The sequence below is a fragment of the Neoarius graeffei genome, chromosome 5 (genome assembly GCF_027579695.1).
Source record: "Neoarius graeffei isolate fNeoGra1 chromosome 5, fNeoGra1.pri, whole genome shotgun sequence".
Classification (NCBI taxonomy): Eukaryota; Metazoa; Chordata; class Actinopteri; order Siluriformes; family Ariidae; genus Neoarius; species Neoarius graeffei.
In genome coordinates this window covers 67550802-67563144 of record NC_083573.1, presented here as the reverse complement: position 1 = coordinate 67563144, position 12343 = coordinate 67550802, and the positions used below count along the sequence as shown (strand labels likewise).

The 12343-nt window shown below is 43.9% G+C and overlaps 1 protein-coding gene across 2 annotated transcripts in view; it reads left to right on the top strand.

Moving 5' to 3' along the window:
• The first annotated feature begins 7074 nt into the window (after positions 1 to 7074).
• osbpl10b (oxysterol binding protein-like 10b) overlaps positions 7075 to 12343 on the top strand; it is a 120993-nt gene continuing 115724 nt past the window's right edge. For both annotated transcript variants that reach the window (XM_060922278.1, XM_060922277.1), the window contains exon 1: positions 7075 to 7436. In XM_060922278.1, the coding sequence (XP_060778261.1) occupies positions 7216 to 7436 (221 nt within the window). In that variant the 5' untranslated portion in view covers positions 7075 to 7215. The remainder of the gene's footprint in view (positions 7437 to 12343) is intronic.

The following is a 12343-nucleotide window of genomic DNA, read 5'->3' as shown; positions in this document are numbered from 1 at the left end:
CATAAACCATATTCAGCGCTTATGTGTCGGCCCTGTGATGACCTAGCGACTTGTCCAGGGTGTACCCCGCCTTTCGCCCGTAGTCAGCTGGGATAGGCTCCAGCTTGCCTGCGACCCTGTAGAACCGGATAAAGCAGCTAGAGATAATGAGATGAGATGAGATATTCAGCGCTCGTTCTCCATTGGGTAGAGTGATGTACAACCCCAATTCCAAAAAAGTTGGGACAAAGTACAAATTGTAAATAAAAACGGAATGCAATGATGTGGAAGGTTTAAAATTCCATATTTTATTCAGAATAGAACATAGATGACATATCAAATGTTTAAACTGAGAAAATGTATCATTTAAAGAGAAAAATTAGGTGATTTTAAATTTCATGACAACAACACATCTCAAAAAAGTTGGGACAAGGCCATGTTTATCACTGTGAGACATCCCCTTTTCTCTTTACAACAGTCTGTAAACGTCTGGGGACTGAGGAGACAAGTTGCTCAAGTTTAGGGATAGGAATGTTAACCCATTCTTGTCTAATGTAGGATTCTAGTTGCTCAACTGTCTTAGGTCTTTTTTGTCATATCTTCCGTTTTATGGTGCGCCAAATGTTTTCTGTGGGTGAAAGATCTGGACTGCAGGCTGGCCAGTTCAGTACCCGGACCCTTCTTCTACGCAGCCATGATGCTGTAATTGATGCAGTATGTGGTTTGGCATTGTCATGTTGGAAAATGCAAGGTCTTCCCTGAAAGAGACGTCGTCTGGATGGGAGCATATGTTGCTCTAGAACCTGGATATACCTTTCAGCATTGATGGTGTCTTTCCAGATGTGTAAGCTGCCCATGCCACACGCACTAATGCAACCCCATACCATCAGAGATGCAGGCTTCTGAACTGACCGCTGATAACAACTTGGGTCGTCCTTCTCCTCTTTAGTCCGAATGACACGGCGTCCCTGATTTCCATAAAGAACTTCAAATTTTGATTCGTCTGACCACAGAACAGTTTTCCACTTTGCCACAGTCCATTTTAAATGAGCTTTGGCCCAGAGAAGACGTCTGCGCTTCTGAATCATGTTTAGATATGGCTGCTTCTTTGAACTACAGAGTTTTAGCTGGCAATGGCGGATGGCACAGTGAATTGTATTCACAGATAATGTTCTCTGGAAACATTCCTGAACCCATTTTGTGATTTCCAATACAGAAGCATGCCTGTATGTGATGCAGTGCCGTCTAAGGGCCCGAAGATCACGGGCACCCAGTATGGTTTTCCGGCCTTGACCCTTACGCACAGAGATTCTTCCAGATTCTCTGAATCTTTTGATGATATTATGCACTGTAAATGATGATATGTTCAAACTCTTTGCAATTTTACACTGTCGAACTCCTTTCTGATATTGCTCCACTATTTGTCGGCGGAGAATTAGGGAGATTGGTGATCCTCTTCCCATCTTTACTTCTGAGAGCCGCTGCCACTCCAAGATGCTCTTTTTATACCCAGTCATGTTAATGACCTATTGCCAATTGACCTAATGAGTTGCAATTTGGTCCTCCAGCTGTTCCTTTTTTGTACCTTTAACTTTTCCAGCCTCTTATTGCCCCTGTCCCAACTTTTTTGAGATGTGTTGCTGTCATGAAATTTCAAATGAGCCAAGATTTGGCATGAAATTTCAAAATGTCTCACTTTCGACATTTTATATGTTGTCTATGTTTTATTGTGAATACAATATCAGTTTTTGAGATTTGTAAATTATTGCATTCCGTTTTTATTTACAATTTGTACTTTGTCCCAATTTTTTTGGAATCTGGGTTGTAATACACGTAGGATAGGCAATATGCTAATAATATTGCATGCTATCAAACCAAATGAATGGAACCCACTAGAAGGGAATAGAATACATGTTTTTATTCCATCGAAAAAGTGTCCTGTATGTATAATAATAGATATTATTTAATCAATCTTATTTTATCGTTTGCTAAATATTACATGCATAAATGTAAATTCAGTAATATGATATTCCCTTTTTGAAAATCAAATATTACAAAAACGGTATTCTTTCTTCAAATAACCCCAAAGCTAAGAAAACATTGCTGCTGTTAACATATCACCAACCTTGTAGTGAATGAATCTTTTATTTTCTTTCCTCTCTCTCTCTCTCTCTCTCTCTTCCTCTGGCAAGATTATATAGATTGTCTTGGTTGGGATTTGCACATTCTCTTTGAATGTTATGTTGCCAATAAAGTTAAAAAAAATTGCCATGGATGTCATTTTGTACACAGAAATAACTCAATGGAGTTAGATGTGTCTAACAAGTCAGTGGTGCTTTTCCAAACAAAACAAAACAAGGAAAGTCAAAATGTTCTTCCATTTATCCCTCTGGGTTCTATGTAGAACCCCAGAAAAGAGGGTTTCCCCATAAATCATCTCATCTCATTATCTCTAGCTGCTTTATCCTGTTCTACAGGGTCACAGGCAAGCTGGAGCCTATCCCAGCTGACTACGGGCGAAAGGCGGGGTACACCCTGGACAAGTCACCAGGTCATCACAGGGCTGACACATAGACACAGACAACCATTCACACTCACATTCACACCTACGGTCAATTTAGAGTCACCAGTTAACCTAACCTGCATGTCTTTGGACTGTGGGGGAAACCGGAGCACCCAGAGGAAACCCACACGGACACGGGGAGAACATGCAAACTCCGCACAGAAAGGCCCTCGCCGGCCACGGGGCTCGAACCCGGACCTTCTTGCTGTGAGGCGACAGCGCTAACCACTACACCACCGTGCCGCCCCCCATAAATCACATATCAGAGTATTTCTCTGTCAGGTTTTCAGTAGAATTCCCACTCAAGGGAATTGTTTTCTAAGACTGTATCGAGGGTACGATTCAAGATGCTTTTATTGCCATTTACACCATAGATAGCTTACACTCGAATTCCTATATTGTTAATAACAAAACATAGCCTATATTCTAAATTACAGGTTCCCAAACCTGATCCCAGAGGGCTATGCAAATTATTACAAATTTGCATCAGTGACATCTTGTTTTGATAATCATAATATGATGCTATGTCTGTATAATACAGCTCTATTCCGCATACTCAGCCAACATGAGTGGGGTCTCGACCTGTTGTCTTTGTCTTTGTGCCCTCTGTCCTGCACATTTTAATGTTTTCCCTGTTCCCAATACACTTGATTGAACTAATCAGTTAATCAACAGCCTTTCCTGAGTTGATTTGTTAGAGCATGGAATGGAGATCACTAAAATGCACATGGCGGAGCCACAAAAATGAAGACAACAGGTTGCTACCCCAGTGTTGTTGGGTAAGGATGTAGAACAGGCCTACAGCTGCATGATTTAGACATAACATCATATTTACTCCAGGTCCAGGGTTGGGAACCTGTGGCCTAAATTGAGACAATAATAAATAGATGAGAAGGGATTACACAATACAAATGTAAGAAATGTTTCGTAAGTTTGGGCAATGTATAAATGTAAGAAGAACTGGTAATGTGCATACAAATATGTCACAAATTAATGAAAAAACACCAACAACATAAAGTGTCTTACTAAAGTGTCAGTCCAGCTTGAACTGAACAGCTTCAATGTGTCTTGGGATGGATTGGTAGGGCAGTGATGGCTCAACAGTTAAGGCTCTGGGTTATTGATCAGAATCCCCAGCACCACAAGCTGCCACTGTTGGTCCTTTGAGCAAGGCTCATAATCCTATCTGCTCCAGAGGCACAGTATCATCATGACTGACTCTATGTTCTGACCCCAGCTTCCTAACAAGCTGGTAATATGTGAAGAACAGAATTACACTGTGCTGTAATGTGTACGTGACAAATAAAGACTTCTCCTTCTTCTTCTTCTTCTACAAGTCTCTGAAACTGTACTGGAGGGATGAACACCATTCGTACAAAAGATGGCCATTCCATCAGTTGGTGTTTTGATAATAGTGGTAGAGAGCACTGAATATTGCACTAATTCATTGGTCCAAAATCCACCACGGGCGGCACGGTGGTGTAGTGGTTAGCGCTGTCGCCTCACAGCAAGAAGGTCCTGGGTTCGAGCCCCGGGGCCGGCGAGGGCCTTTCTGTGTGGAGTTTGCATGTTCTCCCCGTGTCCGCGTGGGTTTCCTCCGGGTGCTCCGGTTTCCCCCACAGTCCAAAGACATGCAGGTTAGGTTAACTGGTGACTCTAAATTGACCGTAGGTGTGAATGTGAGTGTGAATGGTTGTCTGTGTCTATGTGTCAGCCCTGTGATGACCTGGCGACTTGTCCAGGGTGTACCCCGCCTTTCGCCCGTAGTCAGCTGGGATAGGCTCCAGCTTGCCTGCGACCCTGTAGAAGGATAAAGCGGCTAGAGATAATGTGATGTAATGTGTGAAAATCCACCACTGGTGTTCAACTGGGTTGAAATCTTGTGACTGTGCAGGCTATTATATGTCTCATCTCATCTCATTATCTCTAGCCGCTTTATCCTGTTCTACAGGGTCGCAGGCAAGCTGGAGCCTATCCCAGCTGACTACGGGCGAAAGGCGGGGTACACCCTGGACAAGTCGCCAGGTCATCACAGGGCTGACACATAGACACAGACAACCATTCACACTCACATTCACATCTACGCTCAATTTAGAGTCACCAGTTAACCTAACCTGCATGTCTTTGGACTGTGGGGGAAACCGGAGCACCCGGAGGAAACCCACGCGGACACGGGGAGAACATGCAAACTCCACACAGAAAAGGCCCTCGCCGGCCCCGGGGCTCGAACCCAGACCTTCTTGCTGTGAGGCGACAGCGCTAACCACTACACCACTGTGCCGCCCCCAGCTATTATATGTATATTTATCAAATCATTCAGTGAGACCTCATGCCCGGTGGATCAAAGCAGCCATAATGGAAGACTGAGTTCCCATCAGGGTTCATTATAGTATCGACATGATCATTCACAAAAAAAACCCCAAAAACGCGAGTTGGCCTAGTGGTTAGCGTGTCCGCCTCTTGATTGGGAGATCGCAAGTTCTACTCACGGTCGGGTCATATAAAGACCATCATAAAAATGGTACCTACTGCCGTCTGGCAAGGCACGCTGCAATACAGATGCGAGTGGGGAGTCAAACTCTCGTGGTTACCAGAGGACTAGCCCCCCCACTGCAACCCTAGCTATGTAATAGGCAAGAGACTGAGGGCTACGGGAACGGAGATCGGCGCCACATGGTGTGGGAAGGACTTTGATTTTGATGATCATTCACAATAACTTACTGATGTCATGATGATGTTGATCAAATATCGCACTTTGAATAGGAAGATAGGTGATACTAAGGGTGGTTTAGCCTGGGAAATCCCATGCTGCTTTGCACAATCGTTCCGATCTGAAAAGACAGCATGGAAACTATGGTCTAAAGGCTCGCCTGAGTTAGGGAGCCAATCAGAGAGTGGGGAGGGGTGGAAAGACGGTGACGCGTACTACTCGACAAACGGAAGCTTGTAGTTTATTTGGGACTGTTTACGGATCACATTTAACATGGCGGCGAGCGATACGAACCAAACTTTCGATCAAGCTTTAGACACTGTTCTGAATAGTTTAGAGCAAAAGTTTGGTTTAAAAAAAGAACAGCATTTCGCGTTTCAGTCTTTCTTCGCCTCTTCGTCTTCTTCGTCGCTCTAACTACGTCACCGGGTACAACTGCCATGATTGGCCATGGGCTACGTATACGCCAAATGATAGACATTCGCAACGTCCAATAAACGGCCGTTGACAATCGTAAACCACACCTCCCCTACGAGAAATTCAATAGGCGGATTCCAGACCATATTTCACTTGTGATATGGTCTGGTGTTAACCAGACTAGTAGTGGTTAGCACTGTTGCCTCACGGCAAGAAGGTTCTGGGTTCAAGCCCAGTGGCCAACGGGGGCCTTTCTGTGTGGAGTTTGCACATTCTCCCTGTGTCTGTGTGGGTTTCCCCCACAGTCCAAAGACATGTGGTTAGGCTACTCTAAATTGTCCATAGGTATGAACGTATGGGCGGCACGGTGGTGTAGTGGTTAGCGCTGTCGCCTCACAGCAAGAAGGTCCTGGGTTCGAGCCCCGGGGCCGGCGAGGGCCTTTCTGTGTGGAGTTTGCATGTTCTCCCCGTGTCCGCGTGGGTTTCCTCCGGGTGCTCCGGTTTCCCCCACAGTCCAAAGACATGCAGGTTAGGTTAATTGGTGGCTCTAAATTGACCGTAGGTGTGAATGTGAGTGTGAATGGTTGTCTGTGTCTATGTGTCGGCCCTGTGATGACCTGGTGACTTGTCCAGGGTGTACCCCGCCTTTCGCCCGTAGTCAGCTGGGATAGGCTCCAGCTTGCCTGCGACCCTGTAGAAGGATAAAGCGGCTAGAGATAATGAGATGAGATGAGATGAGGTGTGAATGGTTGAGAGGAGAAAACCTCTATCATAATCCAGTAGAAGGCAACGGGAAACCACTACTGTAATGTTCCCGAGAAACTTTGATCAGGCAGAACACTAAAGAAGAAGAAAAACTTTATTCATCACACGCTTGTGAAATTCCTCTCTGCATTTAACCCATCTGAAGCAGTGAACACACACAAATACGCAGAGCAGTGGGCAGCCATGCTAACAGCACCTGGGGAGCAGTTGGGAGTTAGGTGCCTCGCTCAGCCCAAGGCCGTCCCATATTAACCTAACCGCATGTCTTTGGACTGTGGGGGAACCGGAGGAAACCCACGCAGACACGGGGAGAACATCCAAACTCCACACAGAAAGGCCCCCACTGCTGCTGGGCTCGAACCCAGAACCTTCTTGCTGTGAGGCGACAGTGCTAACCACTTACACCAAAGAGGAGAAGAAGGAGATGGTAATATACACGACATTGGGCGTGCAGAGTTAGTCCTCGGGTACACTAGGGCTTAGATCATCATAATAAGAACCAATGCAATGTTTACACAGCTATTCAGGAGAGATGGACGTGCCACGCGTCGCCTGGCTGGAGAAACCCAAACGCCCAGGCTTTAGTGGACTACTCCTGCTGAAACAAGGGAGGCAGGGAGGGAGGGAGAACACGAACACACACACACACGCACACCCCACAGTGAGCTGCTCTGGAGGAAACGGTGCCGCTCTGCCGAGAGTCGGACACAGAGCGCGTTCACTCGACACCGCGGTCATGTTCCTGTGCTGCTGTTTCTTCTAACAGGCTGTTGTTGGTGTGATGGAGAAGTGCGGTGCGGCTCGCTGTGGCAGCACTAACAGGCGCAGTGTGTCAGTGGAGCGCGGCAGGAGAGCAGCAGCGGCGGCGGCGAGCGGAGCTCAAGCGCGGCCCGGAGCTCCAGCCACCCAGAGCTGCAGCGGGAAAGCAGAGCAAAACCTCCGGCGAGGGCTGGAGGGAGTCCTCAACAAATACACCAACCTACTGCAGGGATGGCAGCACAGGTACCGCGCTCACTGGGCTCTCTCACACACAGGCCAAAATCACACACTAATAACCACAGATCACCCAAACCGCACACTACTCGAACCGACTACACAGTTCTGTAGCTACCTGGTGTTCTGACAGCACTGTTTCTTTATTATGCACACTGTTTCTTTATTATACACACTATTTATTATGCTGTTTATTTATTATACACACTATTTATTACATTGTTTATTTATTATATGCACTGTTTATTTATTATGCACACTGTTTATCTATTATACAGACTGTTTATTTATTATGCACACTGTTTATTTATTATGCACACTGTTTATTTATTATACACACTATTTATTATGCTGTTTATTTATTATATGCAGTTTATTTATTTATTTATTTATTATACAAACTGTTTATTTATTATATGCACTGTTTATTTATTTATTATACACACTGTTTATTTATTATACACACTATTTATTATGCTGTTTATTTATTATATGCAGTTTATTTATTTATTATACAAACTGTTTATTTATTATATGCACTGTTTATTTATTTATATATTATAAACACTGTTTATTTATTATACACACTATTTATTATGCTGTTTATTTATTATATGCACTGTTTATTTGTTTATTATACACACTCTTTATTATACAGACTGTTTATTTATTATACACACTATTTATTATGCTGTTTATTTATTATACACACTGTTTATTTATTGTGCTGTTTATTTATTATACACACTGTTTATTTATTACGCGCACTGCTTATTTATTATACACACTGTTTATTTATTAGACACACTGTTTATTTATTATACACTATTTATTATACACACTACTTATTTATTATACTCATTGTTTATTTATTATACGCACTGTTTAGGGCGACAGGATGCAGTTTTTTTAAATGTATAACCTCAATTAGTTCGCTTTATCCTTGACACAACTTTCGGACTGTGAAGTCAAAGCACTTAGATTTCAGTAGTACTGACTGTGTTTCATGATGTTGCGTCCAGTCTGGTCTCGTGTCTGCCAGGATTGCTTGACATGAGGAACGTTTATTACCGTTATCACGAGGTTTTGCGAAGATGACGTCACACAAGACTGCAATATTCAAATAAGAGCTCTAATAGAACATTAATTATAACATTAATTATAACACTATGCAAGTAAGAGATGTTAAAATACGTAACATAGTCTGACAAATTCACGCAAGCCAAGAACTATGAATATGCATTCATTCATTTCCATCCATCCATCCATCCATCCATCTGTCCGTTAGCCGTAACCGCTTATCCTGTGCAGGGTCGCGAGCAAACTGGAGCCTATCCCAACTGACTATGGGCGAGAGGTGGGGTACACCCTGGACAAGTCGCCAGGTCATCACAGGGCTGACACATTAAGACAAACAACCATTCACACTTACATTCAGACCTACGGTCAATTTAGAGCCACCAATTAGCCTAACCTGCATGTCTTTGGACTGTGGGGGAAACCGGAACACCCGGAGGAAACCCACGCAGACACGGGGAGAACACGCAAACTCCACACAGAAAGGCCCTTGTCGGCCACTGGGCTCGAACCCGGACCTTCTTGCTGTGAGGCGACGGTGCTAATCACTGCATCACCATGCCGCCTCATTCATTTTCAGTAACCACTTTATCCTCGTTGGGTCACTCATCCCAGGAACACTTGGGATGAGGCAGGAATACAGCCTTGATGAGGAAAATGCACACATATTTGCACCTAGGTGCAATTTAATGTAGATCCATGTAATGCTGGGATTAGACTACATGAAGCCTGAAGGTTAGAGAAGCAGCCTTGGGCCCAAAGAGTTGCCTGTTCGATTCCCGGGATTGGCAGGAAAAATGTGTGGGGGAGTTGAGTGAATGAACAGACAGCACTTACCCCTCCGTCTGTATCATGGCTGAAGTACCCTTGAGCAAGGCCCCTAACCCCCAACTGCTCCCCGGTCGCTGTAGCACAGCTGCCCACTGCTTTGGGTATGTGTGTGTGGTCATTGCTCACTTGTGTGTGCATGCGTGTGTTCACTGCTTCAGATGGGTTAAATGCAGAGGAGGAATTTCACTGTGCTCAAGTCTGTGCTCGAGTGTACTTATGATAAATAAAGGCTTCTTCTTCTTCTGAATTCAGCCTGATTGTGACAATTTTGTCATGGCTGACAAATTTCCAGCTTGAATACAGATGTTGGGAATGATGAACAGGTCTATTAGTGTGACATAATTGAAGGACAGCGAGGGGCTCCCTGATGGAAAGTCTACTGTGTCAGGTTTTTTGTAATTCCTCACCTAGTTTGACAAATCCTACGGCGTGTTCCTTGATAGCCATGATTGACAATTTCTTGACCCTCCTCTCCGACGACACAAAAGAATGTGAACGATGATTGGCCTGGGTCAGACTTGTAGTGCTGCCAGTTTCCTGACTAAGACAAGGCAGGAATTTATGGCATTTTGATTGCCTAATCTGACATGGTGACCATCATGGAAGACAAAATATTGTGTCGTCTGATCCTGGTGTAAATCCAGCTACTGGCTTGTTTTGGGGCTGTGGGAGGAAATCTGAGAACCCAGAAGAAACACATGGAACATGCATAACTCCACACCGAATAGTAAGGCGAGCTCAGGAGTGAAACAAGGCAAGTGAGTTGGCAAGGCTTGAAACGTTGGCCACATTGGCCACCCAGAATTGTTAATGCTTTGGGTCAAAATAATGCATTTCAGTCATTTAGTGCACTTGATACAGCCTATTTATTGCATGGTTCAATTTCATTCAATTTCATATCAACGAAGTCAAATAGAAAGGTCCGAACACGAACCCCACCCCAACCCTACTTTAACCTTTGGATGTCTTCCTGTGCTGTGGGCTGTGCAAATGGTTACAAATTTGCAACAGTAAGACCTTATTGTGATAATTGCTATATGATATTATGTCTGTATCATGCAAATTTATTCCTCATCCTCAGCCATCACCACTGATGTATCGACTTGTTGTCTTATCTAACTAATGCAATCAATGCAATGTTTTTACTGTTATCGAAAACTGATCCAGGCCAGCTGACCTGTGTCATAACAATAATAGGACACTAATTATTTTTATATTGTTATTATTGAGTTAATTGGTACTTTAGTGTTCTAGCCTCCCCACGCAAACTCAATATGTTCGCACATATTCATGACTACCTCGACAGACTGCATGCCCACTGAATTCACACATCTATCAATAGGCATTCGTGACTGCAAACTGTTGTGTTTCGGGACTGCAGAGACTTCCTGCAAGGAATTTATTACACACAGAGCATTCCATATTTTAGAATACTTATGCTACTTTTCTCATATGCGAATCAATGCCTCAAATGTATTTCAAGATAGCATATTTTTATGTGGTCAAACAGGCCTGTTTATTAGTATCGTAACAGCTCATTGATTGCAGTAGGCATGTATCTTGATGCAAATTGTGTAAGCGGCGTAAGCCTCCAGTCTCTCATTCATGGTGGGGCGGTTTGTTGTGTTGTGTGAAGGTGGGAATTTCATGGCTGTGGGTATGCTACCGCATGAGAAAATACAGCGTAGTCCTAATTATGCTCCTTTCATCTGGGAGAGACTGTGACTCATCTGCTGAGAGGAAATCCCCCATCCCCTTAATGTTCTCTTCTCACTGCTGCCTCGCCTTGCAATCGATGGGGAAAGCAGCCAGCTATATAATGAGTCCAAAGATGAAGGAGTTATATGCTGACTCTCAGGCACGCCACATGTTTAGCTGTACACCAGCTGGAGTTTACTTAAAGACGTGCACATGTAACACTTTGACCACTATAAGGCAGAGTGAGCTCTAATGAAAAAAAGTTAAAGCGCCAAATGGAAAGAATCATCCAAAGTAACCCAAGCGCTTCGTGTGGCTAGTATTCAGTATTACAATTAATCCACAAAGCACACATAAATCTAGTGCTTTCCATGAAGCACACTTGTCTGTGCCCTATAACCCCAGCACTTCTATGATGTGAGTGTATTTAGCACGACTGGACACGTCATGACATGCCATAACACTACATGTTCCTCCTCACTTTATTTTAAAATATAGCGATTGAATATGTTCTGTTTTACAGTATTTAAGATTGAACACTGACTGTATTTATTATCTATTTATAGTCTCAGCTTATTATCCAGTGATTTGCCTAAAGGAGTACTACTCAGTAACCAATATGAACTACAGTGACACTTCCTGTGTGCGCTTTCAAAGATTCAAAAGTCCAGTTTATGGTTTTTAGACATGTTTATAGACCTATCACATCATTTTAAAGACACCTAAAAACTTGTGACACACAATATTGCCATGCAATGGAACCCAGTAGGTGTAAGGTTTCACGCTTCTTTTTATGTTTTTCTCACCCAGAAATGAGAAATGATGTCATTTTGAGCTCAGTTTGGTGCGTTGAGGCTATAAAGTCAGAAAAAAACAACAACAAAAAAACATGGAAGTCTCCATGTTTGTCCTTTGTTAGTAATAAGTTACCTAGCTAACCGTCATTAGTGATGTCTCATCTCATCTCATTATCTCTAGCCGCTTTATCCTTCTACAGGGTCGCAGGCAAGCTGGAGCCTATCCCAGCTGACTACGGGCGAAAGGCGGGGTACACCCTGGACAAGTCGCCAGGTCATCACAGGGCTGACACATAGACACAGACAACCATTCACACTCACATTCACACCTACGGTCAATTTAGAGTCACCAGTTAACCTAACCTGCATGTCTTTGGACTGTGGGGGAAACCGGAGCACCCGGAGGAAACCCACGCGGACATGGGGAGAACATGCAAACTCCACACAGAAAGGCCCTCGCCGGCCCCGGGGCTCGAACCCGGACCTTCTTGCTGTGAGGCGACAGCGCTAACC